The following is a 26635-nucleotide window of genomic DNA, read 5'->3' as shown; positions in this document are numbered from 1 at the left end:
CAGGTGAAAATATTCACATAACATATTTTTACATAGTTTTTATTTGTCCAACCAGATTATTTCACTTGATGTTTATTATTCTCTTGACAGGTGTTGATGGTCAGACTCTGACAGAATCTGAACCAGTGGTTAAAAGACCTGGAGAATCCCACACACTGACCTGTACAGCCTCTGGATTCACATTCAGCAGCTACTGGATGGTCTGGGTCAGACAGGCTCCTGGAAAAGGACTGGAGTGGATCGCTTTAATCTATACCGATAGTAGCGGCAAATTCTACTCTCAGTCAGTCCAAGGCCGGTTCACCATCTCCAGAGACAACAGCAGACAGCAGCTGTATCTGCAGATGAACAGTCTGAAGACTGAAGATTCTGCTGTTTATTATTGTGCTCGACACTCACAGTGACTGAAGTTGGTTGAGCAGCTGTACAAAATCCTACAGTCTTGATCTTTATTTAACTAATAGAGCAAAAAGTTTCATTTTTATTTAGACCTCCTGGAGTTGTTGTTTCTAATGAAACAATAAGTAAAACATATAGAACAGTCTTGTTACTCTGTCTGAACTTTTGTGAATAAATGGAAATAAGATTATGAACATAATATTGAAGTGGACCATATATTGTAGTTCCACTTTAAACCTTTAGAGGGCAGTTAAAGTCTTGTTTTTCTCTCCTCTGTCTCTGTGATGAGACAGATACAGCAGCTCATCTCATTCATCTGAACTAACTGATCTTTGAACCATCACAGATAAAGACAAACTCTCAAATGAAAAGTTTTACAAGTTTTGATGTAAAACTGTGAAAGTTTTTGATGTTGGAAAGTGAATCACAATATTTGGTGATTTGATTTGAGAGTTTCTACTGTCAGATATTAAGAATTTAATGAATTAAACAACAATAGTGTTGGTTCATCAAGTCTACAAGATGTGAAAATAAGATCTGAAGATGATCAAATATAAGATCAGCTGTTTATTGTTGTTGTTCTCATGTGACAGTGATGAAATTATTCATCTCTGTCAATTACTTATTTGTTGCAAAAGTTACTTACATTTTAGAAAATACCACTTGATCAGTTGAACTCAGACAGTTAAAGCCTGTATTACAGTAACTACCTGCTGGGACTGCACAGTGAAAGTAGCTGCTAGATACTGTGAATATGGTACAAAGAAACTTTTCTTTTTGCTTGAGAGGATTTTTGTTTCACATCTTTAATGTAAAACTGCAAACCTTCAACTATCTGCAGGAAACACAAATCTCTGTATGATTTTTTTATTCCTTCATTTTCTCAACAAAAGATTAATTTAAATATTCAGCAATATGCAAATGAAGGTTCCTCATAAAGAAGTGAAGTGTGTGTCTGTGTCAGTGACAGGACAGAGGAGCTCACATCAGTTCAGCTTCAACATCAACCATGTTCTCTGTAGTTCTGATACAGCTGCTGGCAGCTGGATCCTGTGAGGAGCTTTCAGTGGATTCACACTAATAAACACATGAGAAACACTGAATATTCAGATGAATGATGGAGATAATGTTGATTTGTGTTTCCACAGGTGTGTACAGTATTGATCTCATCCAGACAGACTCAGTAGTTGTGCAGCCTGGACAGTCTTTGACCATCACCTGTCAGGTCTCTGGTTATTCTCTGACTGATAGCAGCTATGCAACAGGTTGGATCAGACAGCGTGAAGGAAAATCAGTGGAGTGGATTTTCCATCGTTGGGGAGGAGGCACCTTGGTTCAAAAAAATGCTCTGAAGAACAAGTTCAGTGACAACAGAGACACTTCTGCTGGAACAGTGACGATAACAGGACAGAATCTGCAGCCTGAGGACACAGCTGTGTATTACTGTGTACGTCGCCCCACAGTGACACAAACGACCAACAGACCTGCACAAATACCCAACAACACATCTGTGACTTAACCACAAACATGTTCTAAAAGTGAACATTAATACAGACAGTACTCTCTGATTGATTTATTACGTAGTGGGAAGTTTATGGAATTCACTGAATGTTAGAGGGATTTTTTTGCTTCTGCTACATGAGACTGAATCTGACTTCAGTCTACTCTGAAGCAACATCAGTGTAGAAGACACTTAGAGAAACATGATTTTCCCAAATTTCAAGAAATTCACAGCACATTTTAATTTCTTTATTATTTTTGTGCACAGTGATGCCACGAGAAGAGGGGGAAACATTTTTCCTGTTTCCATAAGAGACAATTCACCACAACATCTGAAAAATCTAAAAGCTCTGTCTCATCAAGTTATGAATAATTTGCAAAGAAAGAAAAAAAAATTTAAAGATGGTTTATGATTACAAATCATACATAATTTAAAATTAGTTTGAAAAGAAGAACAAGCTGAAAAAAACATCTTATTCACAGCGAGTTTGACTGAAGAACATAATGAGACAAGTGAAATGCTGATTAATTGAAAAGTATTGAAAACACAAACCTGGTGGTTACTGATCAGAATAATACTGTAGATGTTTCAGTTTAAAAGGAAATGCAAATGCTCAGAGGAACTAAAATGAACTGAATGAAGCTGCTGTTTATTGATGTCCTCAGTTCACAATAAAAATTGTCTTCTCTGTAAATTGTAAATTTTTTCAAGAGTCACAGTTGAGTGAGTAATAACACAAAGTAAAGCAGGTGATTTCTAACATGTTGTCACTCTGCAGATATAATAACACTGAACAAACTCTTCTATTGGCTCCAGTTGGACCAAAACTGATGCTTCATATGTTTGATTGTATGCAAACTCAGTGAGCTTCCTTGTTCCTCAGCTATAAAAACTTCACATCAGACTGTCAGTGGAGTTCACAGCTGCTCACTTTCACCATCAACCATGTTTTGTGTAGCTCTGCTGCTGCTGTTGGCAGCTGGATCCTGTGAGTCTCTCTGGATTTGTCACAGTCAACATTTCTTCTTTTGCTGTTTTACTTGATCATTGATAACAAAACATTTTCTTCTTTTAACAGGTGTGAAGTGTGAACAGTTGACACAGCCAGCCTCTGTGACTGTGCAGCCAGGTCAACGTCTGACCATCACCTGTCAGGTCTCTTATTCCCTGAGTAGCTACTACACAGCTTGGATCAGACAGCCTGCAGGGAAAGGACTGGAGTGGATTGGATATCAGTGATTATATTTAAAGTCCATCAGCATAATTTCAACTAGTTAATGTACTTTGTCTTAAAAAAAATAAAAAAATAAAAACAGGAAACAGCAAAACACAGTCTCCATCCCTCTGGTGGCTCCTTGAGCTTCTGGTCTTCTTCCTGTTTAGGGGGAGGTCAGAGTGGTAGAGATGTGTCAGGAGAACAGAGCCACACCTGAATCCACTTCTCCTGATTGTTCTCTCAGAGGACTGGAGACATCAGTTCTGCCTCTCTCTCCTCCCAGTGACAAACATTCTGCTTTGGTTGTGTTTTGGCTTTTGTTTTGATTTATTTTGTCACTTTTACTATTAAATACCTTATAAATGTCATGGACTCATGCACTCACCACACCACTGACACCACTGATCTACATGTCCCACATTAAATGTGTGTATCGTGTATTATAAGTCAAATAAATTTAATTTGAACTTTGAACTTGTGTGGTCTCCTTTTTTTTCTTATATTTGAGCTGGTTCATGACAAGACTATACAAAAATAAGTTCTTTGTACTATTGTCATAACATGATGCTAACCATGCTTCATAATGAAAGTTATTAACAAAGTTAATTAGTGAAACATTCAAGAGGGACTGTTGGAGGATTTTGAATCATGTTCAGTAAATATTCATTCTCCAGATTCACCAAACAGTGAGTGAGATCTGTTCTGTTTGATTCTCTCTCCTCCCTGTGAGGAGGAGTCAATGCAAAACCCAGATGTCTTCCACCTCTACTTATCTGACTGCAGAGAGGATGACAGAGAGCAGTGGACACACAGTTGAACATGATGGACTATAGGACAGGACTGCTGCTGTTAACTCTCTGCTGGGCAGGTGAGCAGTCTCTCTGACCTTGAGTCTTTAAGAACGTCCCTGTTAAAAAACATCTGACAGTTTTCCTTTTTGTCTTGACAGGTGTTGATGGTCAGACTCTGACAGAATCTGAACCAGTGGTTAAAAGACCTGGAGAATCCCACACACTGACCTGTACAGCCTCTGGATTCACATTCAGCAGCTACTGGATGAACTGGGCCAGACAGGCTCCTGGAAAAGGACTGGAGTGGGTTGCTACTATCACTCACAATAGTGGTAGCAAATACTACTCTTAGTCAGTCCAAGGCCGGTTCACCATCTCCAGAGACAACAGCAAACAGCAGGTGTATCTGCAGATGAACAGTCTGAAGACTGAAGATTCTGCTGTTTATTATTGTGCTCGAGACTCACAGTGACTGAAGGTGGTTGAGCAGCTGTACAAAATCCTATGGTACTGATCTTATACAAACTACAGCTGAAATTAAATAACTGCAACTGCCTTTCTACACATGAACAAAAAATGTGATCTGAAATGATCTGAAATGATAAGTGAGTGATAACATCAGTGTAAAAATTATGTTGCAGTTTTTGATATAAAACCACTAGAGGTCAGTCAGGGTCATATTTCTGTCTCCTCTGTTACTAAAAGGAGACTCTCAGATCTGGTGTCCTCACTGATCTGAAAGTCACTTTTGAACATTGTGACAAACTTGGTCTCAACCAACTTTGTTGAATTTCCACCACAGAATCAAAACATCTTACGAGCAGTGACTGCAGCTCCATCTGTCTGTGTCATCACCGTTCATGAGAGAAGACAGCAGTGATCTATAGGGCAGAGAACAAGTGATGGCAGCTTATTCAAGCTTAAAGTTTCCAAACAAAGTGAATTTACATGAACAGTTTTATGCAATAAAACAGCTAATAAAGTTTTCTGTATTGGAATATGAACAAAAGGTAAGTTCATCTGTTCATGTGCAGGAAGAAACCATGTGACTTGAATTAATCAAGTCAATTTTTGCCACACTTTTATTTGATGTATAAAATATACAATATATTGATCACATCACATGATGGGACATATTGTCACATCAGTCCTGACTTCACGTCCTTGACTGTTTCCCTTTGGAGGAAAACATTTTCTCTGTTTGTCTGAGGCTTCATATCTGCAAACACTGAAACCTTATTTTGATGTAAACCTGCAACCATCTGCTGCAAACGGAACTTTTTATGGTACTGACATGATCATAGACACTGTCATTACTTCTCTTTGCAAATATGTCAGTCAGCAAATTATCAATGAATGAATAAATAAATAAATGCAGACTGAAATATCCATCCGTCCATTTTCTATACAGCTTATCTGAAACTGGGTCGCGGGGGGGCTGGAGCCAATCCCAGCTGACATTGGGTGAGGGCGGGGTACATCCTGGACAGATCGCCAGTCTATTACAAGACTAACATATAGAGACAAACAACCACACACACTCACATTCACACCTACGGGCAATTTAGAGTCACCAATCAACCTAATGTGCAGGTCTTTGGACTGTGGGAGGAAGCTGGAGTACCCGGAGGGAACCCACACAGACACGGGGAGAACATGCAAACTCCACACTCACCACTGCAGCACTGTGCTGCCGTCACTAAAAATATATGAAAATATATTTTTCATTATGTTTGAATGTGTTTAACTTCCAGTGTAGATTACGTGATGTGAATGTGAGGACATATAATTCGGTAAAACCACAATTAGTTATTATGAATGGAAGCAAAAATCTGGTGACGCATTTATTTAAAACATATTATAATAATATCTTAATATTCATTGTTTACTCAGCTCATCTTTATTGTCATGCAGGTTGAGATGTATGCTTTGATGTTAATCATGACTCTGATGTAGGAGGTGTTGACAGTTGATCAACGATTATCATTATTTGCAATTATATAATAATTAGGATAATGTATTAATATGCAATTTTAGACATTTTAGACATTAAAATCTTAAGCTAACAACAGTTTCATTACCCAAACTGCAGAGACATTTAATGTGGAAATGAAATGAAATTATAAAATGTAAAGCAGTGGTGTTTTCTTGGCAAGTTTTCACTCTGCAGATATAATAACACTGAAAAGTGTGGCTCCAGTTGGACCAACACTGATGCTTCATATGTTTGATTGTATGCAAACTCAGTGAGCTTCCTTGTTCCTCAGCTATAAAAACTTCACATCAGACTGTCAGTGGAGTTCACAGCTGCTCACTTTCAACATCAACCATGTTTTCTGTAGCTCTGCTGCTGCTGTTGGCAGCTGGATCCTGTGAGTCTCTCTGGATTTGTCACAGTCAACATTTCTTCTTTTGCTGTTTAACTTGATCATTGATAACAAAGCATTTTGTTCTTTTAACAGGTGTGAAGTGTGAACAGTTGACACAGCCAGCCTCTGTGACTGTGCAGCCAGGTCAACGTCTGACCATCACCTGTCAGGTCTCTTATTCTCTAAGCAGCTATGCCACAGCTTGGATCAGACAGCCTGCAGGGAAAGGACTGGAGTGGATTGGATATGCATGTACTGGATGTACTTCATACTACAAAGATTCACTAAAGAACAAGTTCAGTATCGACTTAAACTCTTCCAGCAAAACAGTGACTCTAAATGGACAGAATGTGCAGCCTGGAGACTCTGCTGTGTATTACTGTGCCAGAGAGTAACACAATAACACAAAGCATCAGTAGACCTGAACAAAAACCCCTCAGAGCCTGAACACTTGTAACATGAAGCCACCAGAGGAGGAGCCCTCAGACCACTGATGATTTCACACCAGTTCACTGTTGAGGAGAGAAACAGCATTTGAACATATTTAGCAATGACAGAATATAAATGAAACATTTGAGGTATTAAAGTATCTGTTCACAGTGATTATATTTAAAGTCCATCAGCATGATTTCAACTGGTTAATGCACTTTGAAAAAAACAAAAACAAAAGAAAAACCATAAAAAAACAGGAAACAGCAAAACACAGTCTCCATCCCTCTGGTGGCTCCTTGAGCTTCTGGTCTTCTTCCTGTTTAGGGGGAGGTCAGAGTGGTAGAGATGTGTCAGGAGAACAGAGCCACACCTGAATCCACTTCTCCTGATTGTTCTCTCAGAGGACTGGAGACATCAGTTCTGCCTCTCTCTCCTCCCAGTGACAAACATTCTGCTTTGGTTGTGTTTTGGCTTTTGTTGGCACTCACCACACCACTGACACCACTGATCTACAGGTCACACATTAAATGTGTGTATTGTGTATTAATAGACAAATAAATTTACTTATTTACTTCGAGCTGGTTCATGACAATACCATACATTAATAATAAGTACTTTGTACTATTGTATAAACATGATGCTGACCAAGCTTAACAATGAAAGTTATTAATAAAGTTAATTAGTGAAATATTCAAGAGGGACTGTTGGAGGATTATGAACCTGAGATCTGTACTGTTTGATTCTCTCTCCTCCCTGTGAGGAGGAGTCAATGCAAAACTCAGATGTCTTCCACCTCTACTTATCTGACTGCAGAGAGGATGACAGAGAACAGTGGACACACAGTTGAACATGATGGACTATAGGACAGGACTGCTGCTGTTAACTCTCTGCTGGGCAGGTCAACAGTTTCTCTGATACTGAGTTGAAGTTGTCTTTAAAAGCTTGTTGCATTGTAGCAAATGACTGATTTCTCTTTTGGTTTGACAGGTGTTGATGGTCAGACTCTGACAGAATCTGAACCAGTGGTTAAAAGACCTGGAGAATCCCACACACTGACCTGTACAGCCTCTGGATTCTCATTCAGTGACTACTGGATGCACTGGGTCTGACAGGCTCCTGGAAAAGGACTGGAGTGGGTTGCATTTATCAGCAATGTTGGTGGCAGTGATAAATACTACTCTCAGTCAGTCCGAGGCCGGTTCACCATCTCCACAGACGACAGAAGAAATCAGGTGTATCTGCAGATGAACAGTCTGAAGACTGAAGATTCTGCTGTTTATTATTGTGCTCGATACTCACAGTGACTGGAGTTTGTTTTTCTGTACAAAAACCTAAGATACTCATCCTTACTGGGCTGATTCACAAAGGGTTGGATTTTTCTTTCGACTTTTGTGGTTGTTGTTTTTCATAAAATCATGAAAAGATTTAAATAAAACTAGGATTACATGTACACACTTATATCTATAGATTATCTCACATAAATATATGCCAGCACACACACACACACACACACACACACACACACACATATATACATATCTCCTGTCTTGTAGCTGTAAGAGAGGAATCAGTGAAAAAAAATGTTTGTGTTAGTGTAGCAGCTGCTGGATGGTTGCTCATAAGTTGAAGAACACTAATCACACCAGGAATCAGGATCGGCACCTTTAATCTATAAGAAGAGCAGCAAGGGCCATAGTTGTCCCACACACAGGGGCAGACTCTCTCTCAGTCCCCTGCAGCGAATCAGACAATGTGCAAATGAGTGAAAGAAAAACAGGATTAATAGAATTAACAGCAATTTTTAACCACAGAAACTAATGGCAAAACTTATTAACACATTGACAATTATATATTTTGACATTTCCACAAATTATGAAAAGAAAAACAAAACAAAACAAAAAAAAAAACGCCATAGTTTAACTAATCGAAAGAGCATCACAACCATAGACTGTATATAAAAAGATCACAACACGTCTTACCAGCACAAAAGTCATCCAGCTTTTGCCAGGAATGTAGAGGTACGTCACCTATACATCTCTTGTGCATCACTAATTAAGTCCCCCTTGCCACAACCATAGACGGTATATGGATACAACAGGTCACTGGAACCATGAACTAAACATCCACTCAAAACAATATTAGAATACGCAAAAATTCAAACTATATGACACACACACGTTTTGAGAAGGTTCACCAAAAAATAAATGAAAATAAAATAAACAACATATTAATGCAGCTACATTAGCATTGTAGAATATTATGAATTACAGCATTTTAAATCTGTTTATTAACATAGTATTGGCCCATATATTGTAGTTCCACTTTAAACCTTTAGAGGGCAGGTAAAGTCTTGTTCTTCTCTCCTCTGTCTCTGTGATGAGACAGTTACAGCTCATCTCATTCATCTGAACTGACTGATCTTTGAACCATCACACATTAAGACTGTTTTTTTGTTGTTGTTTTTTATTACATTTTTTCATATTTTGTAAAGTTGTGAAATAATTAGAAAACTTCTTGGAGTTTTTTTGCAGTGTTTCCACTGTCAGAAATGATCAGCTAAATTAAATAAACAGGGTTAGTTCATCATGTCTACAAGATGTAGGATGTAGATCTAAAGATGACCAATGACAAGACTGAAGGTTCAGCTGTTTATTGTTGTTCTCATGAGATAGTCATGATATTACGAATCTCTTGGAATTTCTTCACTGAGCTACATGAAATGATGGTATAGGAGGAGATTAGGTACTAAAAAGACTGAAACTTTGGAAAATACCACTTGATCAGTTGAACTCAGACAGTTAAAGCCTGTATTACAGTAACTACCTGCTGGCACTGCACAGTGAAAGTAGCTGCTAGATACTGTAAATATGGTACAAAGAAACTTTTCTTTTTGCTTGAGAGGATTTTAGTTTTACATCTTTAATGTAAAACTGCAAACCTCTGCAGGAAAGTCTTTATATTGTTTACATGATTTTGTTGTTGCTTCAGTTTCTTGACAAAACAGAAATCTAAATATTTAACAATATCAAACATTATCAAGGTTTCTTATAAAGAGGTGAAGTGTGTCTGGTGGGTGGTATAATAGCATTCACTGGGTGAAACCCCCTGGACAGCTGATCAGTCCAGGAGATTTACCTGGTGTTCACATCATTTCATATTGTGAATCTTAACACAGATACATATTGTATGTCTGCTCCAGGGCTTCAAACCATGGCTCTATCTCATGGTGATTCATAAATAAGTTGTATTGTGATGACATGGAGACAGGGCAGACTGAAAATGACTGAGTTTCATGCAAATACTAATTTCTCTGATGGTCAAATACACTGAAGGTTAATGGACAGCAGCACCAACCTTTACAAACCTTTTCTGATAGTGAGGTGATATGTTGGCTCAGTCAAACACCCTAACCTCACAGCAAGAAAGCCTTGTGTGCAAGTCCATGTGTGGAGTCTGGATTTTCTCCCAGTATCAGCTGAGGCTTCCTCCCAGACACTGACCTGTACAGACTCTGGATTCACATTGTGAATAAGACAGTGATTGTGGAGCAGGAATAAAACAGCTGATGATTCAGACACAGCTTCAGTGCTCGGCCTGAACTACTGCAACACTGCTCTGTGTTTTCACTATCATGACAGTGACTTGAGTCCTATCACCAATAAACACCAGGGAATTTCAAATTGTAGTGTAGAGACACTGAGGAGAACACAGTCTTTTAAACTAATTAGACTTAAACATGAAAGACAAACTTCAAAGTTATCATCTCCAAATCCTCCTCAATATTTATTATAAAGTTAACCAAACATGAAGTGAAATCACAGTCTACTCCACCTCTCTCCTCCCTGTGAGGAGGAGTCAATGCAAAACTCAGATGTCTTCCACCTCTACTTATCTGACTGCAGAGAGGATGACAGAGAACAGTGGACACACAGTTGAACATGATGGACTATAGGACAGGACTGCTGCTGTTCACTCTCTGCTGGGCAGGTGAAAATATTCACAGAACATTTTTTTACAAGGTTTTTATTTTTCTCAACCATATACAGTCTATGGTCTCAACAGCCTCTTTCACTTCATGTTTATTATTCTCTTGACAGGTGTTGATGGTCAGACTCTGACAGAATCTGAACCAGTGGTTAAAAGATCTGGAGAATCCCACAAACTGACCTGTACAGCATCTGGATTCACATTCAGTGATCAGTATCTGGCTTGGGTCAGACAGGCTCCTGGAAAAGGACTGGAGTGGATTGCATATATTACCAGTGGTAGTGGTAGTGGCAAATACTACTCTCAGTCAGTCCAAGGCCGGTTCACCATCTCCAGAGACAACAGCAGACAGCAGCTGTATCTGCAGATGAACAGTCTGAAGACTGAAGATTCTGCTGTTTATTATTGTGCTCGAGACTCACAGTGACTGAAGGTGGTTGAGCAGCTGTACAAAATCCTACAGTCCTCATCATCTTGACTGGTAGAGCCTACACATTATGTTCTTTTACATTTTGTTACTTAAATATTTGATTTTTTATCATTTATTTCTGTCAACAATTTTATGTTTTATCTTGTATATTCTGCTTTACATATCTATTTTTAATGAATTTACAATGGTCCCTGAACTATACAAATTCCTTGAAAACATATGTCAAACATCATACGTCTAAACATTAAACACAAAAGAAGAGAATTTGTTCATAAAAGGATTAAAGACAGTGGAACAATGTGGCTTCTGAAAACAAACTACAAATACAACACATTCATACAAATGAATGATGTCTGTAAATGATGTGGAATAATTAGTAGGTCAAATCACTCAGATCTGTCATACAACGGGGCAGAGACGAGGTACATTTACAAAATTACTTTATTAAACATATCAAATAATAAAAGGGATCAAATGGCATCCACACTGATGTTGCAAGGGAAAGAACGGAGACCAGTCAGGGTGGAGGCCTACCAGTAGGGAGATGGGTCCAAGGGGTAAGAGGGGTCTCAGGAAAGTCTCCCCAAACACTTGTGACCCACACACACACACACACACACACACACACACACACACACGGAGGAGACACCGCATCCACCACCGTAGTCTCGACCTCTGAAAGGACACAAACACAACTGAAGGTATAGAAACAACAAAACAAATATATATAAACAAAATTAAAACCTCCTAACTACACAAAAAAAGGAAATAACTAAACTGGATAAATAAACAAATAAATACAAAACAAACTGAATCATAATTGGAAAGACAACAATGATCTGCAACCTGCTCAAAGTAGCAACAATAAACGTACAATTAATACAGGCAACCAAAATTATTAATTGCAAGTTGCAGGCAAATTAAATTCCCACAAAACAAAACAAAGTCAAATAAACAATCATCTAAACTTAACAATTACATGTGGACGCTCACATAGGGCGAGTGGACACGCACAACAAAATATACACACACATGTAAACCCCCCCCACCAATTAACATCTATTGTCCACACACACACACAATAAAACACAGGACGCAAAAGGCAGATAGGCCGAAGCGGGCGACAGTGCTAATGGTAATTTGTATGTGCCAAGAGTTAGATGAGAAGAGTTCAACCACTCTCACAGGTATCTGCACAGAAATACATTTTCTTCTCTTTTACTTAGGAGACAAATGTGAGTCTCGATAATTGTGTGAAAACAGTCCATCCTTCTTTTATATCCTGTCAGTGTCCTTCTCAATGCAAAGTGAACTTCCCCACAGTCTGCTATAAAGACTTGATATCCTGCTGTCAGTTACAAGCGCTATTGGATCAACAACATACTATAAAGATTCATGAAAAAACAAGTTCAGTATCAGCTTAGACTCTTCCAGCAACACAGTGACTCTAAATGGACAGAATGTGCAGCCTGAAGACTCTGCTGTGTATTACTGTACCAGAGAGTAACACAATAACACAAAGCATCAGTAGACCTGAACAAAAACTGCAACAATCACAACTGTCATAGTTATTGAATCAATAGTCTTCAGCCTATTTTATGGTTCATGTTACAAACTACACAAAATGGTGCTTTCACTGACAGTCTGAAGTTTGTTTGTCAGTCTGGATTTTTCTCTTTAATGAAGCTCCTGAATAACATTAATAAACTGAGATACAGTTTTTAAACAATTGAAATTCAGATCACAAAATGTATCTGCTCAGTAAATTATTCTGATCAAGTTCTCTCCTCCCTGTGAGGAGGAGTCAATGCAAAACTCAGATGTCTTCCACCTCTACTTATCTGACTGCAGAGAGGATGACAGAGAACAGTGGACACACAGTTGAACATGATGGACTATAGGACAGGACTGCTGCTGTTCACTCTCTGCTGGGCAGGTCAACAGTTTCTCTGATGCTGAGTTGAAATTGTCTTCAAGAGGTCACGTTATGGCAAATGATGAATTTCTCTTTTGTCTTGACAGGTGTTGATGGTCAGACTCTGACAGAATCTGAACCAGTGGTTAAAAGACCTGGAGAATCCCACACACTGACCTGTACAGCCTCTGGATTCACATTCAGCAGCTACGGGATGAACTGGATCAGACAGGCTCCTGGAAAAGGACTGGAGTGGATCGCTTATATCTATAGTGGCAGCAGCAAATACTACTCTCAGTCAGTCCAAGGCCGGTTCACCATCTCCAGAGACAACAGCAGACAGCAGCTGTATCTGCAGATGAACAGTCTGAAGACTGAAGATTCTGCTGTTTATTATTGTGCTCGAGACTCACAGTGACTGAAGGTGGTTGAGCAGCTGTACAAAATCCTACAGTCCTCATTATTACAACAATGATTTCACATTTTCTTATTTCACATTTTTGAAGAAAATGATACAGCCATTCATTTATATCAGTTGTTGTTGTTATTAGTGAAACTGTGCAAACTTGCCCCGTGAAGGATCATCATTAATGACCATTAACTATTACACATGAGTCTAAAAAGGAAAAAAAAGCATCAGTCACAACACAGCAATCTGGTTACTGAACTCACTGAGTAAGAATTAAAATAATAGCAAGCAAGTAACCACATTTCTACATAGTTACAGTTATAACTATGAGGAATCTAAACTGTCCCAATATGAGAGTAAAACTGAATGTTTCCTTTATATAAACACTAGAGAGCAGTAAGTGTCAAGTTTCTGTCTCCTCTGTCACTACAAGGCGACACTGAAATCTGCTTGTACTTTATAAATGTTCTTTTCAATCATGCATCAGGCAAACTTACTGCCTCTGTCTCATGAATATACACATGTGAAAAACTGGTCAATCGCACCAAAACAAAGAGCAAAACTAAACAACATCTTGTTCAACTTCTGTTTTCAGGCCTCTCTCTAAACCATATTGTAGGTCCACTTTAAACCTGTAGAGGGCAGTTAAAGTCTTGTTTTTCTCTGTTTCTGTGATGACACAGTGACAGCAGCTCATTTCATTGTTATATGTGCCGACTGAATTTCATGTAGGTGAAACACAGAGTGAGTAGTGCCTCACTGAAATTTTCTAGGCGGTGCTATGGACCCATGTTGCCCACTCATCGCAAGACCCATGTTCACCAGGCCTATTAGTTTTGCTAATATTTCTTCTCTTATCTTAGTGTAACTTTTAATTAGAGAAATTCTCTCACTAGATAACAAGCTTGGCTGGATCAGGATATAAATAAAAACAGTGATTTGTGTACAACCCAAATTATAATCAAAACATTGGTTAATTTTCTGACATGGGGAGGTGACAATTAAGCAGATTTCATACATGTAAGTAGATGATGTTGAGCTGTTGATTATTTAGCTCATGTGGTGCCTGCTGTTCTCATAGGGAGCGATGAGAGATGACGTAACATTGTAATAACCTGCTGCACAGACAACTCATGGGCTCGTCAGACAAACTTTAAAGCAACTGACTTGGAGGAACAACTCCTGAACATTATTTACCCTATTTCACTGTTGCTTTTAATATGTTTTGTGACCCTGATGAGGCCACAAGTCAAACACTGACTGTCCAACAATAAAGTTGTTCTGTTTAAAGTTATGATTTCTTTTTAGTGTCAAATCCTTCCTTTAAAAATGAAATGTGAATAACAACAAGGTCAGAAAATCTAAATTATTTAATTTCACGATGATGTTAATGACGATAATAAAGTGATATCTAAAATGTCATGTTTTTGTTTTTCATCATCAGAGATATAGAATTCAACACTGATGATTAATCACTCGCATTAAAAGAAACACACAGTGACTGATATGATTGAATGAAAGCAGAAGAGACTTCCTGTACATGAGCCCCTCCCTCCCCATGATGTCCTGATGCAAATCCTCAGTGTGTGCAGTGTACTTGTGTCCTGCTGACTGCTCTTGTAGTTTGTGTGGAGCATCAGAGGTCACATCTCCAGCCTCAGGATGATGAACACACTCACTCTTCTGCTGGTCGCTCTCTCTCTGTCCTGTGAGTTCTCCTGCTTCTTGATGTGTCATCTTTTATCAGACAACACTGACTGATGGTCAGTCAGTGATACAGGAACCTTCAGAGATGACTGTCTCACTTCCCTCTGTGCTTCCTCTCTCCTTTCATCTCATCAGGTTGTACAGGTCAGAGTATGGAGTCCATTCCCTCCAGTTCAGTAGTGAAAAGGCCTGGGGAGACTCTCAGTCTCTCCTGCAGAGGATCTGGATTCACATTTAGCTGCTGTGTTATGAACTGGATCAGACAACCTGCAGGAAAAGGACTGGATTGGATTGGGCTAATATACAATGATGCAAGTAAAACTGTCTATGCCAGCAGTGTGCAAGGACAAATAGAAATCAGTAGAGATAACAGCAACAGCATGGTGTATCTGAGACTGTCCAACCTGAAGCCAGAGGACTCTGCTGTGTATTACTGTGCCAAAGACACACACTGGTTAAAGTGAGCAGAGAGGCTTTACAAAAACTCTACAGAAATGTTTCACAGAGACCTACAGGGGGCAGTAGAACATAAGGAGAAGGAGTTTGACTCCAAACACAGACACATGCTGCCCACTGTTAAAACAACAGCTGATGTTGTGCTTTGTGACTTCCTGATTCTCATTGCAGTGAACTTGTGCTGCTTCAACAACAGTGACAGTTACTAATGTTCTCAATATTGTGCTTGAACAGCTGCTGTTAAGAATTTACATCATTTGACATCTATTCATGATATATCCAGTAAATGGAAAGTCCAGAATGAATTAAAGATGTTATGATGAATAACATGAACAGCACCAAACAAAGTTGTAATCAATATTTTAAATGATGATCTATTTCCAGAGATGTGTGAGATGTGGTAAGTTTCTCTTCCATCTCTACATTTGTGTCTCAGACTGATAGAAAAGGACTAAAAACACTGATGTCAACACTGGAGACTGGACAGAGACTATTTGCTTTCACTATGATCAAACCTGTTTATTTGGTTGTTTTTTCATCCTGTAACTGGACATAAAAGAACAAAAAAATTCCTAATGAGAAACATCTTGATACACAAATATAACATGAGTATATTTATAAATGAGCTGTTTGCATTAGAGTTTCGAGCTCTGAAAGAATCAGTGCAGCAACACCAACATGTGATGAATGTCTGAGCAGAGGAACAGTGGGAAGTGTCAGGTAATAATGTCCTCTCTGTTCACCTGCATGGAGATGGTCTGCTGATGGACACACAGCTGTGAATAAGACAGTGATTGTGGAGCAGGAAGAAAACAGCTGATGTCAATCAGCTGATTCAGACACAGCTTCAGTGCTCGGCCTGAACTACTGCAACACTGCTCTGTGTTTTCACTGTCATGACAGTGACTTGAGTCCTATCACCAATAAACACCAGGGAATTTTATATTGTAGTGTAGAGGCACTGAGGAGAACACAGTCTTTTAGACTAATTAGACTTAAACATGAAAGACACACTTAAAAATTATTATTATTATTATTATTATAAAGTTAAACCAAACATGAAGTGAAATCACAGTCCACTCCACCTCTCTCCTCCCTGTGAGGAGGAGTCAATGCAAAACTCAGATGTCTTCCACCTCTACTTATCTGACTGCAGAGAGGATGACAGAGAACAGTGGACACACAGTTGAACATGATGGACTATAGGACAGGACTGCTGCTGTTAACTCTCTGCTGGGCAGGTGAAAATACTCACATATCATCTTTTTACATTTTTATTTGTCCCACCAGCCTCTTTCACTTCATGTTTTTTATCATCTTGACAGGTGTTGATGGTCAGACTCTGACAGAATCTGAACCAGTGGTTAAAAGACCTGGAGAATCCCACAAACTGACCTGTACAGCCTCTGGACTTGACATTAGTGGCTACTACATGGCCTGGGTCAGACAGGCTCCTGGAAAAGGACTGGAGTGGGTTGCAAGTATTTACAACAGTGCCAACATTGCATACTCTCAGTCAGTCCAAGGCCGGTTCACCATCTCCAGAGACGACAGCAGACAGCAGCTGTATCTGCAGATGAACAGTCTGAAGACTGAAGATTCTGCTGTTTATTATTGTGCTCGAGACTCACTGTGACTGAAGGTGGTTGAGCAGCTGTACAAAATCCGACAGTCCTGATCTTTCAGGCTGGTGGAGCCTAAGCCCTAAATATTTTTCATGATATTTATTTAACATATTATATCTTTTATATTTTGTTTTTATATCAGTTGCCTTATATTTCAAAAATATTTACATACATGAACTACAACATATTTTTTAATCATAAATGAATATTCCTTCCTGCATTATACAAATTATTGAGAACTATAACTGTACTTGGATGGATAGATTGATCCACCCCCCTGAACTTTTTACTGACATGATCAGACATGACCACTGTTATTACTTCTGTTTTACTTACATATTATGTAAGTAAGCAAATAATGAATGAATAAATAAATACAGACTAAACTATATGAAAATATATTTTTCATTATTTTTGAATGTGTTCCAGTGTAAATTAAGTAAAGTGAATGTGAGGACACATAATTTGGAAAAACAACAATTAACACTGAAGCAAAAATTTGGCAGAGCCTGGATTTAAAACACTGTTTCATGATCTAAAATACAGAGAATGCAGAGACTGTGCAGCCAGGTCAACGTCTGACCATCCAATGCTATCAGTGCTGATCAGAGCCAATCAGAGCAAGGGCTCATAAATACCTGGCTCTACTGTAGAGTCATTTGACCCCAGGTGTGAATGTTGATAGTACCCTTTGCCACTGCTGACAACAGCCTGAGGTTAGTGGGTCTTAGTGGGTTTTTTAAACAGTGGAAAGGGGCTAAAGATGAGATTTTAGAGCACAAAAGAAGACACTTCAAGATGCTTTTCATAACAAAGTAAAAGTAAAAAAAAAAAAAAGAATAAAATTCAGATGCACTTCAGTGCATTAGTGAAACATTACAACATAACAAGATGGGAGCAGCTTGGTCCTGGATGATGGGGACATGAAGTTAGTGTCAAAGAATTGGAGGCTGTGGAAAACATTTTGGTATTGTTTGGGTTGATGATTTATGATGTTATATATTATATTATATATAAATACGCTGACTTTATAGTCACTGAAAAATTGCTTCTTACTTTCTTCCCACAGTGAAAATTGAGCGACACTGTCAAACCTTTGAAGTAATGAAATTCATCCAGCTGAGTTCCTGTTTATCATTATTCTCAAATTCATGAATATTTTCAGAGGTTGTTTAAGAGAAAACAAATACATGAAATTTTACAAGATTTCCATTCTGTGATGTTTTGTGTGTGTGTGGTTTCCCATGTGAATTAACAATAAATTAATAATAATACATATACATATATTATTGTGCTCGAGACTCACAGTGACTGAAGGTGGTTGAGCAGCTGTACAAAAACCTACAGTCCTCATTTTATTATGTGGATAGATGAAGTGTGATGAAATTATTCATCTCCTGGACTAAAAAGACTAAAACTTTGGAAAAAAACAGTTGATCAGTTGAACTCAGACAGTTAAAGCCTGTATTACAGTAACTACCTGCTGGGACTGCACAGTGAAAGTAGCTGCTAGATACTGTGAATATGGTACAAAGAAACTTTTCTTTTTGTTTTGTTTTACATTTTTAATGTAAAACTTTCTGCAGGAAACAGAAGTCTTTACATATCATTTTTTATTCCTTAATTTTTCTTGACAAAAGACAAATTTAAATATTCAACAATATGCAAATGAAGGTTCCTCATAAAGAAGTGAAGTGTGTGTCTGTGTCAGTGAGAGGACAGAAGAGCTCACATCAGTTCAGCTTCAACATCAACCATGTTCTCTGTAGTTCTGATACAGCTGCTGGCAGCTGGATCCTGTGAGGAGCTTTCAGTGGATTCACACTAATAAACACATTAGAAACACTGAATATTCAGATGAATGATGGAGATAATGTTGATTTGTGTCTCCACAGGTGTGTACAGTATTGATCTCATCCAGACAGACTCAGTGGTTGTGCAGCCTGGACAGTCTTTGACCATCACCTGTCAGGTCTCTGGTTATTCTCTGACTGATGACAACTATGCAACAGGTTGGGTCAGACAGTGTGAAGGAAAAGCAATGGAGTGGATTTTCCATCGCTGGGGAGGAGGCGACTTTTATCAAAACAATGCTCTGAAGAACAAGTTCAGCTACACCAGAGACACTTCTGCTGGAACAGTGACGATAACAGGACAGAATCTACAGCCTGAAGACTCTGCTGTGTATTACTGTGTACGTTAACCCACAGTAACACAAACCACCAACAGAGCTGTACAAATACCCAGAGGCCCTTGTGACTGAAACACACACACATTGTGAGATTTGAATACATGAGAACATAAATAAAGTACATCATGGGCAGTTTCTCCCTGATAGGCCTTTACTTTAAAATGCATTCACTCTCTACAGCTCTCATGTAAGTTGTGAGTGAACAGCTGGTGTTAAAAACCTTGACCATGACAAAAAGATTAACTTCTCAAAAACTTCCCCTGACAACTAAATCTCAAAAACCAAATCTCCAGTCCTCACCAGTGATCCCAATCTCTCTCGCTCTTCACCAGGTTAAAATTGTCAATGACGTTCAAGACAAAAATGTGTTAGTGGGTTGAAAAGGCTCTGTTCATGTTATCTTCCTCCTCTGAGGTTTCAGAAGTCATCACTGCTTTACTGATGATATAAGTGTGATTTGTTTGTCTCCTGTGCCTGGATACAAAGAGCCAGTAGCATGGCTGTAGACTCTTAGTCTTGTTTATCTGATGATGATGAGTCTGTTTGTGACTGGCAGCAACTTGGAGCTGCACCCTGACCTGCACTAGTTGAAGTGACAAACATGTCTGTTAGACGGCCAGTTATCACCAGCAGTGGACTTCCCTTCACTACATGATGGACTGGACATCAACTCTCCAGAGACATATTTCCCATGATGAACTGCGTCCTGCAGGTCCTGGTCATCACATGACACCTACAATCAGAGCATGAGAGGTGACACACACACTGAACTCTCTTCATGCTTTCCCTCAAACACCTCTGCAGCTGTCTGCTAATTATAAAGGAGGAAACCTGGTTGTTTCTGTGTTAATATTGATATGAGATTTGAAATTCATCAGAAAATATTTGAATTTTACTGATGCGGACAGACACGTAAAAATGTATTCTAGTTTCACCAGACAAGTTGACATCAAAGTTCACTCCACCTCTCTCCTCCCTGTGAGGAGGAGTCAATGCAAAACTCCGATGTCTTCCACCTCTACTTATCTGACTGCAGAGAGGATGACAGAGAACAGTGGACACACAGTTGAACATGATGGACTATAGGACAGGACTGCTGCTGTTAACTCTCTGCTGGGCAGGTGAAAATACTTCATATGTCATAAATTTAAATAGTTTTTATTTTTCTCACCAACATATTTCATTTAATGTGTTTCATTATCTTGACAGGTGTTGATGGTCAGACTCTGACAGAATCTGAACCAGTGGTTAAAAGACCTGGAGAATCCCACACACTGACCTGTACAGCCTCTGGATTCACATTCAGCAGCTACGGGATGGGCTGGGTCAGACAGGCTCCTGGAAAAGGACTGGAGTGGGTTGCTTCTATTAGTGGTAGTGGCAGCTACAAATACTACTCTCAGTCAGTCCAAGGCCGGTTCACCATCTCCAGAGACAACAGCAGACAGCAGCTGTATCTGCAGATGAACAGTCTGAAGACTGAAGATTCTGCTGTTTATTATTGTGCTCGAGGCTCACAGTGACTGAAGGTGGTTGAGCAGCTGTACAAAATCCCACAGTCCTCATCAGACCCTCATTACCTCACATCACTGATGCCCTCACTTCACATAGTTCAAGAAAATGAAACAATTCAATCACAGCAAACATATGTTCTTTTGGAACCAGTGATACTTTAATTAGGTTTTACTACTATATTTTTTTCGGGATGAATACATCTAAAGAAAAAATAAATAAACAAAAACATAGCTTGTAATTACAAATAGTTACAAATGCTACATATGTGGAAGTGAAGTGTGTGTCTGTGTCAGTGAGAGGACAGAAGAGCTCACATCAGCTTCTACATCAACCATGTTCTCTGTAGTTCTGATACAGCTGCTGGCAGCTGGATCCTGTGAGGATCTTTCAGTGGATTCACACTAATAAACACATTAGAAACACTGAATATTCAGATGAATGATGGAGATAATGTTGATTTGTGTTTCCACAGGTGTGTACAGTATTGATCTCATCCAGACAGACTCAGTGGTTGTGCAGCCTGGACAGTCTTTGACCATCACCTGTCAGGTCTCTGGTTATTCTCTGACTGATGACAACTATGCAACAGGTTGGATCAGACAGTGTGAAGGAAAACCAATGGAGTGGATTTTCCATCGTTGGGGAGAAGGTGACTTTTACCTGAATAATGCAAAGTTGCTCTTCCACACATACACTTCTACTAGTTCTGTGACATTAACAGGACAGAATCTGCAGCCTGAGGACACAGCTGTGTACGACTGTGTATGCATGCTGCACAATGACACAAACCACAAACACACCTGCATACAAACCAAATCAACTATGTGACTGGACCATTAATCTGACTGAAGAACACTGATCAGTAAATTCAGCTTAAGCTTTATCACTCTATCAATGATATCACATATCTTTTAATCTATTTATTTTTTAAATGGGAAAACACACCACAAAGCCAAAAAGTGCACCTATGTCAGGATGTGATATCATATTTCACATGGAAAAAAGGATACTTTAATAACATAAATCATAAAATAAAATGTAACTAGAAATGACTTGTCTGAAATGTCTTTAACAGAAACACTCCATCCCCAGAAAAACCCAGGAGAATCCCACACACTGACCTGTACAGACTCTGCGTAGTCAGTACTACACGTCCTGAAACAATACTTTTTGATGAATTAAGACACAATATTGTAAATTACTGTGTTAAATGTGTTAAATTATATAATGCTTAAATACATTAACTACGATAGATTTCATCAAAAATTAAAACTACGTAACTATGTTTTTTTCATATTGTTGCACATGTTTCAGATCTCTTCTGTTAGAGGCTACAGGTTTCTCCATTTCTGAACACTGAAGCTATTAAGTCTTTTGTGCAAATAATACAAACCAGCAACATAGTTTTTGTTTCACCATTTAGCATGATCCTGTCTGCTGTCACTACTTATGTTTGCAGCTAATAAATAAGTCAGCAAATACAGCCAGCCTCTGTGACTGTGCAGCCAGGTCAACGTCTGACCATCACCTGTCAGGTCTCTTACTCTGTTGGCGACCACTACACAGCTTGGATCAGACAGCCTGCAGGGAAAGGACTGGAGTGGATCGGCAGCGCTGCTGCTGGATACACTTCATACTATAAAGATTCACTAAAGAACAAGTTCAGTATCAGCTTAGACTCTTCCAGCAAGACAGTGACTCTAAATGGACAGAATGTGCAGCCTGAAGACTCTGCTGTGTATTACTGTGCCAGAGACACAATAACACAAAGCATCAGTAGACCTGAACAAAAACCCCTCAGTGCCTGAACCCTTGTAACATGAAGCCACCAGAGGAGGAGCCCTCAGACCACTGATGATTTCACACCAGTTCTTTGAGAAAAATGTTTTTAATGCACTTTGTCAAAAAAAAAAAAAAAAAAAAAAAACAGCAGGAAACAGCAAAACACAGTCTCCATCCCTCTGGTGGCTCCTTGAGCTTCTGGTCTTCTTCCTGTTTAGGGGGAGGTCAGAGTGGTAGAGATGTGTCAGGAGAACAGAGCCACACCTGAATCCACTTCTCCTGATTGTTCTCTCAGAGGACTGGAGACATCAGTTCTGCCTCTCTCTCCTCCCAGTGACAAACATTCTGCTTTGGTTGTGTTTTGGCTTTTGTTTTGCTTTATTTTGTCACTTTTACTCTTAAATACCTTATAAATGTCATGCACTCATGCACTCACCACACCACTGACACCACTGATCTACATGTCCCACATTAAATGTGTGTATTGTTTATTATTAGTCAAATAAATGTACTTATTTACTTTGAAAATTGATTATTTGTGTGGTCTCATTTGTTTTTTTCTTGTATTTGAGCTGGTTCATGACAATACCAAACATTAATAATCAGTACTTTGTATTATTGTATAAACATGATGCTGACCATGCTTAATAATGAAAGTTATTAAGAAAGTTAATTAGTGAAACATTCAAGTGGGACTGTTGGAGGATTATGAACCTGAGATCTGTACTGTTTGATTCTCTCTCCTCCCTGTGAGGAGGAGTCAATGCAAAACTCAGATGTCTTCCACCTCTACTTATCTGACTGCAGAGAGGATGACAGAGAACAGTGGACACACAATTTAACATGATGGACTATAGGACAGGACTGCTGCTGTTAACTCTCTGCTGGGCAGGTCAACAGTTTCTCAGATCGTGATTTTAATTTTCCATCAAAAGCTTCAAAAGATTCAAAAGCAAATGACTTTCTTTTTCTGTCTTGACAGGTGTTGATGGTCAGACTCTGACAGAATCTGAACCAGTGGTTAAAAGACCTGGAGAATCCCACACACTGACCTGTACAGCCTCTGGATTCACATTCAGTGACTACTACATGCACTGGGTCAGACAGGCTCCTGGAAAAGGACTGGAGTGGGTTGCACGTATTAGCAGTGGTGGTGGCAGCAACAAACACTACTCTCAGTCAGTCCAGGGCCGGTTCACCATCTCCAGAGACAACAGAAGACAGCAGGTGTATCTGCAGATGAACAGTCTGAAGACTGAAGATTCTGCTGTTTATTATTGTGCTCGAGACTCACAGTGACTGAAGTTGGTTGAGCAGCTACACAAAATCCTACAGTCCTCATACTTGCTGATAAACAACAACTATTTCTCCTTCAAACTTCTGGACTTCACTTAATTTCATCTTGTCCATTCCTTTTTATGTACGCATGAAGTCTCAGAATATATAAGTAAAAATGGTGAAGTTCAGTGTGTGGACACAACAATATGAACACACACAAACACATTTTAGAGCACAATAAAATTTTACCACTCTGAGGAGTCAGCGTTTTCCTTCCATGGGAAAACTTTGCTCTTCCATGAAGTAAGAAAGACAACCTGACAACAAACTCTTGGTTTTGTTTTTTGCAAAAAGTTCCTGATTTTCCTGTTTTGTTGTTGACCAGACTATATCAACTGATTTGTTGTTGTAGCTGTGCCATCACATCCACACAGTGTTTATCACATACCAGTCTGGACAAGTTAAATTCTAGTCTGATAAAAATACAGCAGGCTCATTTCATGTCCTGTCTCAGTCTATTGACCCACAGACTGAGTTCATGATGAAAACTGAGTGTGAGGAGAGTTTCTACATGTGCAGAGAGAAGGTCACAGAAAACAAATAATAATGATAATAAATAATAACAATAAAATAAATCATTGATAACAAAACATTTTCTTCTTTTAACAGGTGTGAAGTGTGAACAGTTGACACAGCCAGCCTCTGTGACTGTGCAGCCAGGTCAACGTCTGACCATCACCTGTCAGGTCTCTTATTCTGTTGATGACTACGCCACAGCTTGGATCAGACAAACTGCAGGGAAAGGACTGGAGTGGATTGGTAGTTCTGTTGGATCAACAACATACTCACAAAGATTCACTAAAGAACAAATTCAGTGTTGTCTTAGACTCTTCGAACAACAGAGTGACTCTAAATGGACAGAATGTGCAGCCTGAAGACTCTGCTGTGTATTACTGTGCTGTGTATTACTGTGGTGATTTCACACCAGTTCACTGTGAACTGTGTCATTAGTTTGTAATTTGCACTGAAAAAGTGGAAACATAATAAAACAGTGTCTTAATTCCAAACATATTATGAGAGGTGATGATTTCTGATTAATGCCAAACTCATAACTTATTCAATTCGAGAACATTTACGAAATTCAGAAATGTCATTTCATTCTGCAGCTCACATTCTCTACTTTACTTTAACATGACAAAATAAAATGCTATGTTCCCTTCATAAACTGCATTGTGACAATTCAAACTAGAACTTAAGTGACATGAAATGTGATTTTTCTTTTTCATCATTACTTTTTCATGTGATATTCACGACCATGGCATACAATTAGCTACATAAAAAAAGTGGTCATTCATAATGCTGAGCTTTTTAAAAGTGTGCCATCAGATTTTTGATGTCCAATTTTACAGGCAGGATTCGGTTTTCATTCATGTGTATTGAAGTAGTGGCACAATTAAAATGGGTAAAATTAAATATAATGTAATTATCTTCCCTGTAAAGACAAGTTCATGTAAGATGAGACTGTCTTCATCTTTTCTAACTTGACTGCACAGAAGACAAACTTTTGAGTTTTGTGGAAGGTAACAGAGTTTTTATTTCTCACTGGACAAAATATTTGTATTGCTTGAAAAACATAAGTGTTCATGGCACCCATCTACTGAGGGGATCACGTTCTCAACAGTTTTCTTCACTTTTATTCCTACTGAGCTTTTCTTTTCCTCTTTTCCCTGATGTCCTGAAAACTGTGTGACCTGTGAACACATGGAGAGAAAGTCAACAATAATAATAATAATAATAATAATGATGAGCCACATTTTTTTCAGGTTTTATTTTGCTCTTTTATAAAATTTATTTATTTCCATTATTATCATACAGTAATTATTCTTATTATTTTTAATTAAAACATTGATCTAAGGGATTTTTTTAAGATGATAAACTGTCAGTCTTCACATGCTGCAGACTATGCTTATCCACCTCTCTCCTCCCTGTGAGGAGGAGTCAATGCAAAACTCAGATGTCTTCCACCTCTACTTATCTGACTGCAGAGAGGATGACAGAGAACAGTGGACACACAGTTGAACATGATGGACTATAGGACAGGACTGCTGCTGTTAACTCTCTGCTGGGCAGGTGAGAATACTCACATAACATATTTTTACATAGTTTTTATTTGTCCAACCAGATTATTTCACTTGATGTTTATTATTCTCTTGACAGGTGTTGATGGTCAGACTCTGACAGAATCTGAACCAGTGGTTAAAAGACCTGGAGAATCCCACACACTGACCTGTACAGGCTCTGGATTCACATTCAGCAGTTACGAGATGGCCTGGGTCAGACAGGCTCCTGGAAAAGGACTGGAGTGGATCGCCTGGATTGATGATGGTAGTGGCAGCAGCAAATACTACTCTCAGTCAGTCAAAGGCCAGTTCACCATCTCCAGAGACAACAGCAAACAGCAGGTGTATCTGCAGATGAACAGTCTGAAGACTGAAGATTCTGCTGTTTATTATTGTGCTGGAGACTCACAGTGACTGAAGTTGGTTGAGCAGCTGTACAAAATCCTACAGTCCTGATCGTTCATGTTGGCAGAGCCTAAGTATCAAGTATTTCATGAATCTAATCTTGAATT

The 26635-nt window shown here is 38.9% G+C and overlaps 1 gene segment (V, D, J or C); it reads left to right on the top strand.

Moving 5' to 3' along the window:
* The first annotated feature begins 1408 nt into the window (after positions 1-1408).
* On the top strand, positions 1409-6972 carry LOC139608973 (Ig heavy chain V region XIG14-like). The segment is given in 3 exon segments: positions 1409-1451; positions 1548-1664; positions 6478-6972. Coding segments are annotated over 3 exon segments (354 nt in total).
* Positions 6973-26635: the final 19663 nt, after the last annotated feature.

The sequence above is a fragment of the Trachinotus anak genome, unplaced genomic scaffold, assembly GCF_046630095.1.
Source record: "Trachinotus anak isolate AG129_WGS33_773 ecotype Australia unplaced genomic scaffold, CSIRO_AGI_Tana_v1 ptg000003l, whole genome shotgun sequence".
Taxonomy (NCBI): domain Eukaryota; kingdom Metazoa; phylum Chordata; class Actinopteri; order Carangiformes; family Carangidae; genus Trachinotus; species Trachinotus anak.
Note: the sequence above shows the minus strand (reverse complement) of the source record. Positions and strands in the feature narration are given on the sequence as shown.